This window comes from Polypterus senegalus, chromosome 14 (genome assembly GCF_016835505.1).
Source record: "Polypterus senegalus isolate Bchr_013 chromosome 14, ASM1683550v1, whole genome shotgun sequence".
Taxonomy (NCBI): Eukaryota; Metazoa; Chordata; class Cladistia; order Polypteriformes; family Polypteridae; genus Polypterus; species Polypterus senegalus.
The window spans coordinates 23,030,100-23,049,690 of record NC_053167.1 but is presented as its reverse complement, the minus strand read 5'-3'; the positions used below and the strand labels follow the sequence as shown (position 1 = coordinate 23,049,690).

At 38.2% G+C, this 19,591-nt stretch overlaps 1 protein-coding gene across 2 annotated transcripts; it reads right to left on the bottom strand.

Annotated features, from left to right (window-relative positions):
• Window positions 1–2,555: 2,555 nt before the first annotated feature.
• Window positions 2,556–6,206, bottom strand: mych (myelocytomatosis oncogene homolog). Of its 2 annotated transcripts, none has more exons than XM_039735374.1 (3): window positions 6,041–6,109; window positions 4,161–4,720; window positions 2,556–3,910 (listed from the first exon to the last, which is right to left on the bottom strand). In XM_039735374.1, exons 1-3 carry the CDS (start codon window positions 6,070–6,072, stop codon window positions 3,375–3,377), a joined length of 1,128 nt encoding a protein of 375 aa, XP_039591308.1. In that variant the 5' UTR covers window positions 6,073–6,109; the 3' UTR covers window positions 2,556–3,374. The 2 variants fall into 2 exon arrangements, with proteins under 2 accessions (XP_039591308.1, XP_039591306.1); XM_039735372.1 differs by lacking the exon at window positions 6,041–6,109 and adding an exon at window positions 6,110–6,206 and having other exon boundaries at window positions 2,557–3,910.
• Between the last annotated feature and the right edge of the window lie 13,385 nt (window positions 6,207–19,591).

Below are 19,591 nucleotides of genomic sequence, written 5' to 3'. Positions count from 1 at the left end.
ATTTTTACAGCACAGGGTCCCCATCACTGCACTGGGGCATTTGGATCCACACACCAACACAGCATAATGACCCCATGATGGTTTCTCCAACACCTGTTCCTGCAGCATCCCAAGCTTTCACGGTTGATGTCCCATCCAAGTACAATACTGGCTGGGCCCAAAGATGCTTAGCTTCAGGTGGATTACATGTTCTGAAGTGCAAGTGGTATGGATATTTTCAATCATTGACTTAATATAGTGCCTTTCAGAAGAAACTCTTCTCCAGCGCACTATAACAAGAACTTCCATTCACAATAAAGTAGTTTACATGACATTGCCACAAGGTCTTTACATTTGGACCAAGATTGGAAAGGGTTCTAGGCAAGGCCTTATCCATTCTACCACAATGTCCTCCTGAAAACATATGAGTAGTTAGAATGATGAGCAAAAGAGAGAAAGAAAGATGGCAAAATCCATCCAGGATTGGATGCCAGATAACTCGTTCACTTTAAGGAGCTGAAGAAGCTCAAAGTAGGCCTCAAGTTCCTGTCTGAGCAAATAAAAAGCAAAGTAGATGTCTGAGGGACTTTGCTTTGGTAACAGAGCACCTGGACAACAGAGGTACGTTACAACGCAGATGAGCTCAACACTCTGACATGGGCTACCTAGCATATGCACAAGTCTTTAATGTCACGATGAAAGGCACTTACTGGGACTGTAACCCAGAAATCCTAGTGTAATCCAAAGATGTGCAGAGTCACCTATTGTAATAATGAGAGAATGGAAAATTAGAAAGCATCAATAATCAGTGCTATTTGACACCAGTGAAGGGTTAAGCAGGAACTGCAAGTGCTAATGGCATGTATATGCATGGGATTCCACAGCAGTTAAAACCGATGATCGGTTATGGAAGAATGCAATTTTAAGGACTGAGGGCAATACCAAGTATGATCCATGAGGCTTCCATCTTGTGGAACTGTAATCCACTTATTTGTAAAAGGGAAAATTTGCTATGTATAAACATATGAGGGGTCAACACTGTCATGAAACAAGTAGAGAAAAACATATGGAAGATGGGGATGCTAGATATGGTTAAAATATCTTTACAATTAATTACAATAGGGGTGCTAATTAACAGCAGTGACAGCCTGGGGCCATCATCTGTTCTTGACAGGATCATTTTGTGGGATCCTTCCATATCAGCCGAATGAATACCAAGAATAATGGTGGTTACCAGAGATTCAACTGCTATGATTGCATCTTAGTGGAAAGAGACAATTGGAGATTGTTTTGTTTTCTTTTGACAATTGGAGATTCATGAGTGAGACTGGGGTCTATGCCAGCACTACAGAATGGTATTTAAATGCCAGTGATGATTAAAATCTGGTCAAGGAACTGCACTGTAATTAACAGTTCAGAACCAGTTTAATACAATGGATGACTCAAGATCCTGGAGAACCCTCGAGCTCTATTTTAAAGAGAGGTCGTCCTTGTTATGAACTATGGTTTGGTACAGGCCACACTTGACACAGGAAAAATGCAGTTTGATGAAAATAAGAGGTAACAAGTTGTACTCCATACAGAAAACTGACAGCCTAAACTGGGGAACCCCTGCCTTACTTTATTACCTCCTTGCAGACTAAAATGATAAAATACCACTTTGAATCCTGGATGGGGGTTGAAGTATCCAACAAGGCCTTTTGGGTGGAGAAACCATAAGATGTTAACCTGCCACCGTTCTGGGGCTAAACAATTTTCAGTAGAGTCATTTTGAAGTACAAACATTTGACAAATGCCTATAAAAGCTTCCTGCTCTATTTGATAATTTAGAGAGAATGGGCCACCAAAACACTTAATTGTCCATTAAACACCTGTCCATTTTTTCCCCCAGGCACGAATGTAAGCATTTGAGATTTTTCTATGCCTAGCTGCACATCCCCCTCCCCAAATGAAATGTAAAGAATGTTCATCACCTCCACCCTACACCAAAAGTTGTAAATATCATACACTTTCATTTAGTAAGCCGATAGTCACACACAAAAAAAAAAAAATGAAGACTGACAAAACTTGAAACTCTTCAGCTTATTTATATCTGAATGTCTGACTGAAAATGATCAGAAGGAAAAGGTTACACCTGCAAGTTGGAAGAGGCAGCTTTGTACCACAGCCTAATGGAAGTAATGAGGCAACAATTAGTTCTAAGATGCAATGAAAGACTTAAAACAGTTACAGGTAAGTAATGTGGTATCTGCCTTTTAAAATTTAAATGCAGAGAATGTCCAACTAATTCATACTGATGTGCAAAGAATAGAAAGCCACTAGTCAAGTTTTTGCAAGATATTAAACCATCACCTAGATGGCTTCAACTCCTTAAAATGTTCAACATTACAGTATACTGAGGGAAAAGACTTAAATGGACATCAAATTATATCCAGCCCTGATTAAAACTGCCTACATACCACTGCACAAATTCCTTTTAATAAAAATGACAAATAAACCCCACACACAAAGCATGCATTACATGGGAAAATAATTTAATTTCTGAAAATTTTCAAACAATACAAACACATTTAAAAAAAATCTACATTGATTTGGTATGAAAATAAAATTGCTCTTATACAAATAAATGTATAGTTAAACTTTTACTGTTTGTAGGCAGTAGAAAGCTGACTTTTCAAAAAAAATTATCCAAGACTGCTTAACTAGATGAGGTAGAAGAGTTTTTCTAAAACACAGCTCACCCCAAACATGTTTATATAAAAAAAATTGCAATAATCCTTGTGCAGCTTGGAATGAACAGTCCAAGAGATTCTAAACTTCGGTCTCCCTTATTCCCAAAACTGTCAAGAGGAAAAAAAGAGAAACGTGGAAAGACAGGACAGACATGCACTTTGGACATGCATGACCCAGGACAACAAATTCAAAATATAGCCCAAAGTGCTGTGGAAAAACACTGCATCCTCATCTATCCCAAAGATTTTCTTGGGGGTGGGGTATTGGGGGAGAAAACTTAAAGGCAAAGAATTAAGTTCTTTTTATCAAAGAAAAGCAGTGTCACTGTGCCCCTTATATATCTTCGAACTTTAGGTGGCATGCATGGTTCCAGTCAAAGCAAGCTCCTTACAGGAACATAACTGATAAAGTCTTTCTGATCAAAGACCGTTTATTTACAGTTCATTTTTTCCTCATTCATACAAAACCAAGGATTGAAAGTATAATGTTCTTTGCTAGAAGAAGTATGGAGCAACAATACGTTTCTCAAATTTCAAGATGAACTCCAAGAAATTAAACTCTCAGGCCTCAGTGAACTGCATTACTTGGGCCAAAATGTCTTTACTTAGCCACAAGACCCAGATCGGTCTTTCTATCCACTCACCACCTGGAGTGATGCCACTTTATGCCAGCCTCTGCAGCTGTTCTAGCCGGTTCTTCAGTTGCTCCTGTCTGTTTTGAAGCTTGTCTCTTTTTTTTGACAGTTTCTGATTGTTCGTCTCAAGGCTTCGGATACACTCCCGGGCCTTTTTTAATATATTTACCTTGGATGCTTTGTCATTATTGGACAGTTCAGGGACATTGTCCCTTAACCGAAGGAAGCAGTTTTTAAGTTCATTTCTCCTTTGTCTCTCCATGACATTGTGTGTCCGCCGCCTTTCCTCCTCTTCAAGGTCTGATGATTTGGTACTTGAGATGCGGCTTTTGCTTGCCAGGAAGGTCCGGGAGGAGTCAATTTTTTGTCTCTTGTGATGCTGTGGCTCATTTTTTTTGAGGGAGGGGCAAGGTGCAGCATAATTGTGTTGTAGCTGAATCTCTAGGTGGCGTCTCTTCATGGCTTTCTGGGTCTGAAACCTAGTAGATAACCTACTGGATGCAGCAGTACAGGTGCTTCTGACAGTGTTGCTCTTTTCAACGGTGACAACATCTATTTCTCCATCTGGAAATAGAATCAAAAGGCATTGAAAATTGACTCAAGAAAGCTCAAGTACATCAAGCCACACACAAAAGGTTAGTAGCACATTCATAACGTTTCTAAAAAAGATTTGACACTTTGAACAGAACAGCAATATCCATTCAATTGAAGACTGCTCACACTACACTCTTTACATTAACAAAATTTGTTTAAGTCATGGTGTGTAGACATTCTACCAGCAGTAGCGAATGAAAACCATTTTCTCAAAACTGACCTGAATCACTGCTAGAAGTTGTTCCTGCAGACAGGGAACTGTCATCCTCAGAGGAACTTTGCTCCAAACTCTCCTGAAGGTCCTCTTCATACTGTGTGTAGTCAGTGCCAGCATGGTGACAATCTAGACTAGTTGCAGCCAGGTCAAAGATATCCCCCTCAATGTTGGAAGCAAGGGGGCTAGAAGACAGGACTGAAGAGGGTTGCTCATCTGTACTTTTGTCACTTTCACTGTGCCATACGCAGTCTTCAGACAGGGCAGTGCTGGCATGTCGATCCTTGCTCCCATGCAGATCTATGAAGTCACTGCCCCAAGCAAAGCTGTCCTTCATATCTCGGTCCTCAAACAGCAGATTGGAAAAAAACTCAAACTGTTCAGACGGAAGGAGGTCAGAAAGGCCATTTGCAGGATCATGCTTGTGAAGGGGTGACGGGGGAGACGACTTGATCATATCCAAGTCTTTGAGGAGATACTGACAAATCTCCTCATCAAAAAGTAAAGGTTCATTATCATAGTCCATATCTCGACACGGGGAAAAGCTTTGCGGCATGGTGGCAAATCTGAAAAAACAAAAACAGACCGAGACTTAATGTTTGGATTTTCGACGATATACTTGTTCAGTTAAAACAAAAGGAACTGCGCTGACGCTAGTCCTTTAAGGCAGCAATTTTGCAGCGTTAGCGCGGAAGAACCCGGCTTATATCTATGTTTACATCCCCTTGGCTACGCCTGTTGGGAGGTCCCTGCAAAATATGATTTAACCAAACCCGCCCCATCCTCCAAGCGGATCAAGTTCGAGCGGAAACGCTTGCGCCACCCCTCGCAAAGCCTCACAGGCCGGTGGCATGTAAGCGTACCAGCTCCAGATGTTTGCAAAATTCTTAAACTGACCATTAACGATGATAAATGTGACTTCGTTTAACGCCGATTTAAAACCATGTACTCCTAAAGTAGGTACATTTGCATAACTGTACTACGCACGGTTTTCACCAACTTCGTGGCAGGTGTACTTAAACTAGAGCATTTATTTATTCTAGTGGAATCGCTGCAGAATACCAAAAATTCAAAGAAACTCGCACCAGTTAAATTTTATGGCAATTAGGTACGTTTCCAATTGCCTTAAATTTGCTAAAACTGCTGAAAAATGTCAATGGTTATGATGCAATATCTGTAGCTCGAGTCAGAATACGCAATCGTAAACCTCTACCACACCACAGTTCAACTGCGAGAACACGTCCTGAATCCCGTTTCATTTCCTTAAAAACGGGGAAAGCTGGTTAAACTTAACACACATTTCCACTGCTCTTAGCTCTGGACATTTTTTCAGCTCTTCCCCACTACAAAGCCCAAAATTCGTTCAGAAGCCCACCTTTCCCCTCTCCATACTCTTTTCTCTTAAGGCGCACGCTTTTATAGTTGCACGCTGGCCAAGAGTATGCAGCCGGCAACTTAATGAGGGGGTGGGGCCGGGGAGGAGCGGTCGCCGGCAAAAGTGAATCTTCCAAGTTATCGCTACTTAATACCAGAACCTTTAAATGAATGACGACTTAAGTACAATTTAGTCGATAGTGAAATAACCAAAAAAAAAATTCCACACACACAACAGCAACAACTAGCCGCCGAAAGAATATATATTACTTATGTCAACATTTTACAATAAAACCGACTGCGTTTTTTGAGAATCAGCTGCGTTTAAAATACATACTATTTAAATACAATGCGCATACATGCAAAACACTCAAACATCGAAAAGGTCTAACTTTCTACAATGCTATCATTTCATCACAAAAGCCACGCATGCGAGTCTGGTCCATGCACTTGAACGGCAATCTTTAGAAAAAAAAAAACTGCGGGTAATACGGTTAATTTGGAGCACACACCCATAACACGCCAGCTTTCCAACTGTGTCCATGTGGCGGAGTTTCTAACGACATTGCCGGTTTACTCACCTGCTGATCAGGACTCCGTCTACAGCTGCAGCATAAAATCCCACCTCCTCTCTTAACGCCGCTTCCATCCGCACTGAGTGGGTGTGCCTCTTCAAGCTCCCTAATTATACTGCAACTGCGGTCTCTGTATTCTTCCACGTAAAACTCGCGCCAAAATTGAACATTCTTTCTGAGATTTAACCCATCCTGAATTTTAGCACTAAATTAGACAGCTCGGAACGACTATTGTTCTGCGCTCATACGCACCCGAAGTGACCACGCTGTCCCGCTGAAAAGGCGCTCTATGGATAGGCATATAGTGCGGCGGATGGATATGTCTTCGCCGGAGTTTTGGATTCCGAGAAAAGTAGGCGGGTACATGGAAAGCTTGGGGCGGGGGCACGTGAGGGGAGAGGATGCAGCTGTTGGAGCTCCACGAAGGCACACGGGGCTGTACTGTAGTAACAGCAAGTACGTCTGAGGTACAACGGATCGAATTGACCGGTCCGTAACGATTGTCTCGTGACACAACTCCTGCAGTATAACTATTATGTCTCCTTAAGACATATTTGATGATTACTGATATTATCAACGATTTACGTTACGATAGTATCTGATACTATAGTTTGACCAGATCAAATACGCCTTGTTGTAAGTTGTGTTACATTTGTAATATAGTAGTTTATTTCACCTTGTAGAGATATTACGCAGCATTGTCAACACACCCAGAAAAAAGGCCCATTGTTAAATTTACTCAGAAGCACAAACTTAATGACTCACTGTTTGTGCAGCTATTGATGAAGACTTTGTTGCTCTGCATCTTACTTAATGTTAACCCAGAGGGTGTTTCTGGTTGTATCTTAACACATAACAATTGTCTTTTCTGTGTACTCATTATACCCCTGAGGGGTGGAGTGCCCATTATCTTGATTCCTCACTACTGTAATTTGCATCCGTTTATAGATTTCATATACTTAACTGTATGCAGTTCATCCACCTATTAACAAACCAATTTAATCTGATTTAAGTTACAGAGGATGAAGCTCATCTAAGCAGTTTCAGACGCAAGCCAGGGACCAATTCTGCATGAGATGCCAGTCCATCACAATTGTGCAAGACTCCTTAGAGATATTACCGTAAAAGTTCACCAACTAGACCCCTCACCTGGCTTTGGTGAAGTCTGTTTCTCCTAAAAGGAATGTGGAAGTTCTGAAAATTATTCAATCAGTTATCTTTAAGGACTTCTATTTACCATTCCTCAGCAAAGATACTGTACCTGATCTGATTATGAAAATAGTATTCCTAGAAATATACTGGTTTTACTTTTTTATTTTGATGTTAAATATATTGTATCCATCCATTTGTTTTCATGGTTCTTTATAAAATAATTAGGTTGGATTGAAATGTATTCCATCTCATAAACATTTATATTACTTTATATATATTACTCAGCTAATATAACAGTCAATAATGTTCTTGAATATAAACTTGTATAAAAACAAAACCTTTTTACATTCAGGCTGTCAAGGATGTGCAGCATATTCTAGGAAGAATGGATGCTGTTTGCTATGTTCAGCTATAATGCATTTTGTAATTTTATTTGTTTGTACAGGTAATGAACTGTACATGGAGGAAAACAGATTAAGAGAGTGAGGCAGAGAAAGGTGTGAAGTGACAGAAGACAGTGAGAGAAGAATGGACCTAACCCCATGTTAATGGCCAATCCAACATAGAGTGTTGAAAGAAAATTTAGGAACACCTAACAAAATTGAGAAAATCTACATAAGGGCCACTGTTAACATATGCACAAATGCAGTAAGCACATACATTAAATGTGTACACACATCCATTATAACAAATTAAAATGGCGAAGTCCATCCTGGCAGCAATGGCTGCAGTCCTTAATCAATTAAAAATGTTCAGACTCATGCATATGTTCAGGATGTTAGGGACTATAGTGCACCCATAGAAAATCTGATTAGGCATGGGATAATATATGGCCTCCACTCACAATGACCTTCAGACCTAGATATGAAAAAGAAGTGCTAACCACTGTACTAGAACATTCTACACTCCTGTGGTAACAATCATTTTTTAATATCAGATATCAAAACCTAGTTATTATTTGTGTCTATCCCAAGAAGACTTAGCTGTTTAAGGAGTAGTATAGGTTGATGCATTGCACTCGCTGAACACATTGACCCCAGTTATTGAGATGAAGTGAGGTGCTTGATCAAGGCACAAACTCACACACTAATATTAATAAACTTTGGGACAATATTTTTTTCACATCCTAATGCATATATTCTCTGCAAAATGAGGGAGGGAGCCTTAAACTTGCTTTTCCCAGTTTGGTTCAACAAAAGTGAGGGTGCAGCTACTCCACTATTTATAACCCAACAAATGATGTTTTGTGCTTTATTTAAGATAATATTATATTTAAAAATTTTGGCCTTTTAAACAATGTAATATAAATGGGTTCACAGGTACATGGGGGAGATGTCATCTATGTCATCATAGGGGACTTTGCAATGCAAAGTGTGTGCATGACAAAAAAGTACAGCACATTTTTTTTAGGTAATTGGCATTAAAGCTGGAGGAATGGACTTTTTGGTGGGTTTGTTGACCACCTTGGTTACAAAAAACTATTCATCATTTGCAGTTTTTAGCTGCGTAAGGAAACTGATTAAAAGGTAATCAAAGTGCTTAAAATAATGAAAGGAATTAGTACATTGGATCCCAGCTGTTATTTTAAAATAAATTCTGCAAGAAGAACATGGGAACATGGTTGGAAACTTATTAAGGGTACATTTTGCACAAAATTTAAGATGTATTTCTACAAACAAAATACCATAGACACATGGAATAAATTATTGAGAATTGTGGTGGAGAGTAGGACTTTAGGGACCTTCAAGACTCAACGTCATGTTATTTTGGATAGGATGGAGGAGCTTGCTGAAGAGATCTATCTATCTATCTATCTATCTATCTATCTATCTATCTATCTATCTATCTATCTATCTATCTATCTATCTATCTATCTATCTATCTATCTATCTATCTATCTAGTGAAGGATTAATTAAATATACATTTATATATTTCAAACATTATACATTTTGTATTTTTGTTTAGAAAAAAAATCTCTAACATGTGACTATCACTAAGTAAATCTGTCACATTGTGGTGATTTAATTGCTCTAATAACTTTTGCCAAAGATAGGAAGGACAGACAGAGTTCAGATAAAGGTTGTTACAAGAAAGAAACAGATGAGGAAGCTCATGGGATTATACATGAAAATGAAGAGCAGAGAGTAGGAGAAAACCAAAGAAATTGGGAAACATGTCAAACAAATAAGGAACAAAGAAGATCTATTAATATAGATTATTTGCATGTATAGTTGCAATAGGTAGTTAATAATAATAATAATAATAATAATAATAATAATAGGTGGCACAGTGGGTAGCGCTGCTGCCTCGCAGTTAGGGGACCCAGGTTCACTTCCCGGGCCCTCCCTGCATGGAGTTTACATGTTTTCCCCGTGTTTGTGTGGGTTTCCTCCGGGTACTCCGGTTTCCTCCTACAGTCCAGAGACATGCAGGCTAGGTGCATTGGCTATTCTAAATTGTCCCTAGTGTATACTTGGTGTGTGGATGTGTGTGTGTGTGCGTGCCCTGTTCTGGATTTGTTTCCTGCCTTGCGCCCTGTGTTGGCTGGGATTGGCTCCGGCATACCCCTGTGACCCTGTAGTTAGGATGGATAATAATAATAATAATTCATTCAGATTGGCACTGTGATTGGTGCTGACTCTTCACATATCCAGTGTTCTGGATTCATTTTCCATGTTTGGTCATTGTTTGTATGGAGCTTGTGTGCTCTTATCATGTCTGTATCAATTTTTCTCTGGGTATCCTTATGTTATTCACACATCCACAGAAATGTGCATAGCGGGTTAATTGGTAATTCCTAATTTTACTGCTGTGTATGTGTGTGTGTGAGTGTGCCTTGCAGTAGGTTGGTGCCCTTTCCAGGGTTGATTCCTAACTTTTGTCCAGTCCTTCTGGAAGAGATACCCCGAATTGGACTTGGAGTGGGTTTGCAATAATATAATTATTCATTCTAGTTGGGTTTGTTTACATTTGTACTTCAGCTAAGTCAGCTAACAAAGGGATTCATTTGGAAGAAGTTTTCCATGCTGGGAAATTTGGAACATATATTATAGATCAGGGGTGGTGAGGTGATTGTATTCAGATTGGTGAAAGAAACACGAAGGAGCTCAGGCAAACAAGATAAAAACCTGCAACCTGTAGGGGTTATACTCTCCCATAGTTTTGGCCAGGAACACTGACACTGTGAGACAGATACTCAACCTACTATGTCAGTGGGCTACATTAATTACAAACTAATTTGACAAAATGAAAAATTAAATTAACACATTCTCCTAATGTACAGTACACAGCCTGACACTTTATCACAGTTGATTTGTGTTAGTTTCTGCTGACTTTTATGTAAGGTATAGTGGTGCTTGACTGTCTTGCAGCACATATTTTAAATATTAATTGTTGATACTAATTTTTATGAACCAGAAATCATAATAGTTTTGTAATTTTGAACTAGATAAAACATATGAAAGTAGGCACCAAATCAAACTTGAGCCAAAAACAGCAATTTTAGAGAAACCACCCTTGCGTGTTATTTTGTTTTTCTCCTTTTGAGGGCAAGCAGTTTTATTCTGTCCTCTAGGAAGCTATATTTCAATGTATTTTCCCTCAAACAAACTGATACGACTGTTCAGCCTTCATATATACACACATCCACCAACTCTTTTTTAATTTTCTTCTCTGAAACTGTCTTCTATTTTGGGGTTTCCCCAACATACTCAAAAACAGATTCTTTGATAAATTTTTGAATAGATAATGTGGCAAACAACATGTTTTTTTAAATTCATCAGTTAAAGAAGGAATTTACTGTCTACCCACATCACTTGTAAAAATGTTCAGATAAGTTTCTGCCACATTAAAAAATTGAGTCCTACTTCTTCTAATGAAGTTGCTGTATTTAAATCCAGAAAAGATTTAAAAAGTCAAAAAGTACCAGCTGACTCCTGCACTCTTGAACACCTGAGGCTGAAAAAAGAAATGGAAACAAAAATATGTTTCACCTAGAATCAGAAATGAAGGGCATATTGGGAACTTTTATTTGATTTTGATATAAACAACAGCACTTCAAAGAATGAACTTAAGGGTGTCAGTTGTGAATAGTGCATGCCAACCTTTGACTCAGTTCATTATTAAAACTCAGCCCCTGACATGTACAGGACATTGCTTAATATTTCATGAAAGTATTGGCGCCAAACAGCCTTTTATCTGTAGTTTGGTGTCAGTATATACTGTGGATGCCAGACGCCACCTAGGGAGCCATATGTGTGGTGTGAAGATGAAATTAGTGAGATAAAATTAAGAAAAGACATGCTGCTTGAATTAGTGAATCACAACTGTAGGACTGTAATGGGTTGTCCAGAATTCTGTTTTGTGTATTGTTTTATATGTTATAGTTGCACCATGCTTTAGCTGAGAAATACTAGGTAAGCTTGCACATTCTGAAAATCTCTATATTCCTCTGTATTCCTCTAGTATCTTCAATTTGTTTATTTTCTTTTTTAATTTTGGGATCATGGGTAACAAGTCAAAATCATGTCAGACTCATTTACTTGTCTATATCATGGACACACTAACACACACACATCTAGATTTACTGTTACCTGACCAATTTACATTTGAGACATGGAAGCAGGGCAGACTATTCAAGAAAACTTCACAGAGACATAGACATTAAGCTTAACAAAGACAGTGTCTTTCCAGGCCATCGAAAGCAGCACTAGTACCGATTCAACCAATATGTCCTCATATTTTTATACAGTGCATATACAATAGCTAAAATATTTCTTTTAACATATGTGGTTCATTGCCTAACTTAAGGCTCTTTTTTCAAAACTCATGATAAAAAATAAATAAATAAATAAATAAAATATAAAATTTTTTGATAAAACTTTTTTGTCACATAGAACACATAAACCCTTATATGTATATTTTTCAGGCCAGGTTCCTTCCCTGATCCTGATGATGCCAGGTTAGGCTGTGGATTCCTATGGCTCTAATATGGCTTATGCAAGTTTGAGGAGGTTATGTTATATATTATATTAGTGATGGTATTTTTGCTTGAGCCTAGTCATGTCAAAATGTGGTCTCTGCAAACATCTTTCAGTATTCTAAACCAGTGATTACGTGATGTATGTAGTCAACTGATTCAACAAAAGCCCAAAGCCCTGCTTTTAACGCCAGGTAACTTTATTTCATCCCCATTTCTTCACTGATGATATGTATTTGGTGTGTTATTGCTTATTTAAGAACACATCCATTTAAATAAAAAATTACCAATGAATGTTAGAACATATGTTTTCATCATAAAAGCTAATGGATAGATACTTTATTAATGTTAAGGGCAAATTGCATTCCCACAGCACATAACACACAATAATTACTCAGAATACTCAGTATACAATAAGAAAAACAAACATATGTATAATGTATTTTAAATTAACAAAACAAAAGGCATGAAAAAACAATGTCTAGTGGGGGTTATGTTGTAAGATCTAATAGTAGCTGATGAGAAAGACCTCTAGTAATGCTCCATGAAGAACTGTGGTAAAATCAGTTGTGCTGAAGGTGCTCTGCAGATTGATCAGGGTGTGATGCATTGGGTGTAAGACAGTCCTCTTGACAGCCTGCAGCTTAACCCAAGTATCTCTTTCTGCTACTAACTCCAGAGTGCTTAGGCTTGTGGCAAGAAATGAAAAATGGAGGAAGATCAGATCCAGGTGGTATGTGGCACAGATATAAAAGTTTGTCTGACAGTCACATTTTTACTGTATGTGTATTTATCTGTTCACTTTTAGCTTAAAATTGAAATATTCATATGGATAACTGTTTGTGCCCTGTGATAGGCTGGCACCCTGCCCAGGTTTTTTTTCCTGCCTTGCACCCCGTGACCCTGTAGTTAGGAAATAGAGGGTTGGATAATGAATGGACGGGTAACTTTTTGAAAATGTGGATTCCCATTATGCCAATTGCCGGGAACTAGCTACAAGGTTTGTGAAGAATAATTAGGTACTCACTCTACTCAGAACTTTGTTAAAAACAACATTTGGAATCTTTCGTGTCCCAATGTGTTGAATCTTTTTAATGAGGTCAGTGAGACATGTGTTTAATGACTTTGTAAAGTAACCAATAAATGCATGTGAGGTAAACCCCATTTTTGAAATTCTTGGACTTCAAAGCCTTACAATATTTACATACTTCTAACATATCACTTATGTCCATATATTCGATCTCTGTTCGCCTTTTTTGTTATTTCTCCGAGTAATAATTTCTCTTTGTTTGTGCTAATTCGGTCTTTACTTTCTTTTTTTGACAGTTTTGTTTTTTTCTGCTTTCATATTCTGTATCTTGCTCTGCATGTGTATTGCACCTACGTATTTTTTGAGTCTTTCGAATTCCACTGTTTTCATTATCTCTAACCTGCTCTGCATGTTTTTGGCCCCCTTGTTTTTTAACCTCTTTATGATGTTTTACTTGTTTTTTGTACTTGTCTTTTATTTCTGACCTTGCTTTGTCCTGCTTTTTTCAATGACACCTGGTCCGTGGTGATTATTTTCTCTTTTTTCGAGTAATAATTTCCGTTTGTTTGCGCTACTGCTATCTTTACTTTTTTTTTGATCCTTTCTAATTTTCCTGCTTTCATATTCATTAGCTTTCTCTGCATTTGTATCACACCAACTTTTTTTTGTGCCTTTCAAATTCCACTGCTTTCATAATCTCTAACCTGCTCTGCATGTGTATAGCGCCAATGTTTGTGAACGTTTGTTTTTATGAAGTTCTACTTTGTCTTTTAATACTGAGCCCGATTGGACATGCTTTTTTTCAGTTCCACTTATTCTGGGCTGATTATTACTTTCCTTATTTCTGAATTTGCACCTAGAGTAATCTTTTTCTTTTTTGCATTTCTTTTTCTCTCCAACGCGAGTCTCTTTTCTTTGCGCTGCTCTTTCTTCTTTGCTTAGTCTTCGATGTTTCATCTATAACGTATTGTCCTTATACGCTTTATATGCGCTGAGAGCCCGGGATCTGTGTGTGCTCAAAGCCTTTACATGAATGAGTGTTTTGCTGCCTGTGGTCTTATTTGACATTGGTTGTAAGTAGGGCATGCCTTGTAAGAATCTCATGTTCTTCGTCATTGTGAGATGGTCCTGGGTCAATCTCTTGGCACAAAGTCTCATGTTTAAGGTCCCCGCGAGACGCTCCATGGCCAATCTCTTCGGTCTTGCGGGTCTTTTAAGTGTCTTCCGTGATCTTGACGTCAAGATCACGTCTCGTCTCCCTAGACTTTCTCTCCCAGGAATTTTTTTTATAATAGAGAGATTTCTATTTGTGTCAAGGAAGTTTCATTCATTACTCCCTAAGTGATTCTCTTACACTCTTTCCCAGGTTATTTTTTCAATATGTTCTCCATATCCTGGCATCTCCCTCTCCTTCCAGTTGGCTTTATTTCACACCTCCTAGTTTCACATTTGTTGTGGCTTTTTGAAGGCTGTCTTTTATACTCCTCAGATGGAGATAATTATTAACACATGCTACCATACTGTACTGTCACCTGGTGGCAAAGGATAGTACTGCTTGCCTTTGCAACTGAAACCTGTTAAAGAGAAAATGTTGATTTCTGCAGTGATCCCTGCTTGTCTAACTGGGCATTAAGATGAATATTCAGGAATTTGGGGTCAATGAAAGAAGGCTTATTCATGCATAAACTGCGTAAAAAGCAAATTTGCAGAAAGACAGATTGGATGCCTACACGTACAGGTTCCAAAATGGATGGCAAAATTGCAGGAAAGAAAACTGTTCTAAGTGCTAAAAAACTAAAAACAATGATTTTTGTAGCAGCAGAATATTTTTGACCATATTTTTAAAAATCAAATTCACAATGACTGTTATTGTTCTGCAGAATAAGTATGCTTTTCCAAATCAAGCCTAAAATGTTATTCAAAGTCAGTCACTCATAGTTTGGCTTTATGGTAGATATTTGCATGTCTCTTGCCTGTATGGTGGATGGTGTGAACACAGCAAAGAATTGTTTAGTTTATACAGTTATACAGTTCTGAGTAGTTGTTGACAGCTTCAAACTAAATATTCAGTCCATGTTATAGTTTTAGTCTCCACTGATGTTTAACAATAAGTTTTAATATCTATCTTTTAACATTCATATTGTGACTGGTAGTAATGGGATTAAGGATGTCTGGAAGAAGTTCGTATAAAACATGCAGAATGAGTGACTGAAATGAGACAATGATGTTTGATGTGAGAAAATAGTAGGACTAAGCTGTAAGTTTTGAAAATAGCATTTTAAAACAGCACTGAAAAAGCTTTAGATAGGTAAGCAGCAGTTCCAACAGGAATGGTAGTGTAAATTTTGAAGGTAGCAAAAGATCCACGAGTTTAATGGCAGATGGATCTGTGCCTCAATGTTGTGTGTGAAGTGATGATTCCTGAAACCTGGAAAAGGTAATCAAGCTAGAAATCATAACCAAAAAACAACCTATATCTTTTGTCTAATCAAAAAGCCAAGAATTGAAATTAGAAACAAAAAAATCAGGAAATGTGAAATCTAAATAGCACTACTATACACATGCACAAAGAGTTTTTATTTAGTTATCTGCAAAAATTTGATGCTGATGCATCTAAAATGCTAATTTTCATAGTTGAGCTCTGATGATGTCAATGGAGCGCTGTAGGAACTGCTATGCATCTTGACAACAGCAGTACAAAATGGTGGGGCCCAAGAAGAAACAATATGGTGAAGGAAATAATGCAAAATAATTCTTAATAACTAAATGCAAAGTCCAGATTATCAATAAATTCCACATTATTAATGAATGACACAAAAAAAACAACAGAATTTCAAAATTCAGAAGGGAGTTAAAGACAATATATAAAACATGTTAAGCAACACAATTCATGACAACCGTAACTCTTTTTCTTTCACCTGGCATGAGGCCATACTTAAAGGTCATACAGTAGAAGTTCATCCATCCATTTTCCAACCCGCTGAATCCGAATACAGGGTCACGGGGGTCTGCTGGAGCCAATCCCAGCCAACACAGGGCACAAGGCAGGAACCAATCCTGGGCAGGGTGCCAACCCACCGCAGGACACACACAAACACACCCACACACCAAGCACACACTAGGGCCAATTTAGAATCGGCAATCCACCTAACCTGCATGTCTTTGGATTGTGGGAGGAAACCGGAGAGCCCAAAGGAAACCCACGCAGACACAGGGAGAACATGCAAACTCCATGCAGGGAGGACCCGGGAAGCGAACCCGAGTCTCCTAACTGCGAGGCAGCAGCGCTACCACTGCGCCACCGTTTGACTAAAATCTGAATTAGATTGAATGAAGTAAAGAAATATGTGAATCAACTATTAAAGCTAGTAAATATGCATCAGTTTTTTCGACTGTTGATCTAGGGTAACATTGAGTTGGCATAATGCTCAGCATATGAAATTTGTAGCTCATACTGAGAGATTCTTATGTGTCCCTGGTGCAGTTATGTGACAAAACCGTTTCTTTTACATCTTGGGTCAGCACTGAAGTTTGCTCCAAGTGGGCTATACCTAGTTCACCATTGGTAAAGAGTCCGAGACGTATAATTGCCACCTCTTAGTAAAAGAAATAGCTCTTAGATTTTCTTAGACTGTCAGGAAGAATAATGCTTAGCCTCCCCAGAAGAAAAGCTGCATTTTTAATATTGGTACCATTTAGGATATATTGTTGGACACTACTTAGAGTTCCTGAGCATAGTTGAGGACAGATGTGTAAATTATTTAGTAAATCAACAGATCTTCCAGAAAATTCAGCCTCTTATGGAGGAACAACCACATCACTATTTCAGTAACTCCCAACCTGCTGATTTATGCAATGATGAACATAATTATACTGATATGCTAGACATTCTACTATGCAACAAACAATAATACATTAACACAGTAGCAGCTTGAACATTTTAAGTGTATGATAATGAAGGTCTCGTTTTAAATGTTCATGTTAACAAGAGCCTGTTTTAACATTTTATGCATGTCTATCATGCATGTCTTTGTAATGCAGAAGGAAAACCAGAATACCTGTAGAAAAAGATACACAAACATGAAGCATTACCCACAAACTCCACACTCACAGTCTTCTGGAGTTGTGATACAGCAGCACGTGCAGTACTGTGCTGCCCAGATCTAGCACTAAGATCACGTGTTTTTGTTCATTTATTAGTACTATTATTGCATTTTGAATTACTGTAATATGGAAAGGGATTGTTTTAATGAATTACCACTATAATTATTTCTACTCAGTTTTTATCCTGCAAAAAAGTCAATGTTTATTTCACATTTGATTAAAGCTTGAAAAAGAAAATTGCTGGTAGTGATGCAGTGTGAGCTTTAAAATATATTTCACCCTAATTTTAAGAAGACTTGGCAAAATTAAAATCTGAGCCCGGTAGATTAAGGGTTGACAGAATTTCATTTCCATATGTAAAATCCACTCTAGTCCCTTTGACGCAGTAAAGTAAGATTGAAATAATAAAGTTAAAGATGTGATGGATGGTGCACATGGGCAGGTGTCCTGGCTGGAATGGGGGAAAGTTATATACCTGGACAGGAAGCCAGCCCTTCAAAGGCACCAGAAAGAGGGGCAAAGATCATCCTGTCACAGCTAGGAGACAGGCAGAAGATGCCAGTGTGACAGTGGGTACACTGGCATTCTGGCAGGGTTGGACTCAGGAACAATACTTGGCCAGGTGTAGACAACCTGGCAGAGCTACATTCTCCTCAGACATGCTAAGTGGCAGCCGCCCTGGGTATCACTACCTGTGCGGAGTCCCATAAGGCAAGCCTTGCGTGCTGCCAAGGGGTGCTGTAGGGATCCATCATCCCTACTTTGTGGGATTTCCATTTGAACCATGTCCAAGATAAAAGTATTTGCTCGACTTCATCTGGTGAGTCAGAGTTGGGATGAGGAGGATAAAGCTCACTGAAAAAGAGTGGAGGAGAAGAAAGATTGACAGAAGGAAGAAGAATTTTGCTTCTAATTGCACTTGTGCAACCTTTGGACAATTTATAATGAATCCAAGACTAAATCCAAGATAATACAGAAATATTTTATCCTAATAATGTGATGTTTTTATAATAGTGTGAGACATAGTGAAGCATGTGCCTGGTATCATCACTTGCTAATGATCTTTTCACCAAGCTACATTTTTGTAGCCTAGATTGAAAGAGTTGAATGCATTAACAGTAACATAACAGTATCATCTCCAGACAGAGGAGCAGCTTCAGCGACAGAATGCTGTCACTATCCTGCTCCACTGACAGACTGAGGAGATTGTTCTGTCCCACACTATTTGACTGTTCAATTCCACCCAGGGTGGAGGGGGTTGGTAAACGTTAACATTATACAATGTTATTGTCTGTTATACGTGCCTCACACTCTCCACCTTGCATTTTTTAACTTGCACTGAATTTTTATCACTCTTTAATTAATATTGTTTTGTTTCTATCTATCTATCTATCTATCTATCTATCTATCTATCTATCTATCTATCTATCTATCTATCTATCTATCTATCTATCTATCTATCTATCTATCTATCTTTCTAATGTAGCAAAATACAAAGAAATCCTGGGGGAAAACCCGATGCAGTCTGCAAGAAACCTCTACCTTGGAAGACAACAAATCCAAACATTTTACATTTTTAAGTTTAGTTAGTACATGTTCTGAACAGTTTGAGGTAGAGTGTTTGTGTTATCTAAGGTTGACTTTCAGATTTTTTTTCTGATTACCTCTAGGATTATGTTCATGTACTTGATGAATTGCACTTCAAGAAGGTTTAAAGAAGACCAATGGATTGGAAGGTACTACACGTGCATATTAAATAGAGAGTAAATTAAACTTGTATCATATGATGAAAGTGCAGTAACCAGAATAAATAATAGAAATGTGACACCTTTCAGTGAGGCAAACAGTTTTGAATAGCTGCTAAAGAATTGGGCTGGGAGCCACAAGGTCATATGTTCAGCCTTTCTATGCTGGCTTGCTGCTGGTCTCTGAGCAAGTCACTTCACCTGGCTGTCTTCCAGCTCCGAAAGTGTGCACTACTAATATTTTTTGGAACTGATAAGTTTCATGTTCAACATGGATTTTGTTATGTTTATGATTTGTATGTCATGTTTAGATTTTAGGTTCTAGTTTTAAGTATATGTTTTCATGAAATTAATCTTGCCATTAGAATTGCATTATACACCAGCTGATAATATATTTCATAGTGATTTTTTTTAATTCTCTTTGTCTGATTCTCTAAGTGTTTAAACTGTACAGGAGACCTTCAACTGACCTTTACCT

Excerpts from the sequence above, each read along its gene's own strand:
- mych (XM_039735372.1), bottom strand. The coding sequence starts at position 6,177 with ATGGAAGCGGCGTTAAGAGAGGAGGTGGGATTTTATGCTGCAGCTGTA. Across the intron at positions 4,721-6,109 it reads GACGGAGTCCTGATCAGCAG|ATTTGCCACCATGCCGCAAA; the intron begins GTGAGTAAACCG and ends TTGTTTTTTCAG. Across the intron at positions 3,911-4,160 it reads AACTTCTAGCAGTGATTCAG|ATGGAGAAATAGATGTTGTC; the intron begins GTCAGTTTTGAG and ends TTCTATTTCCAG.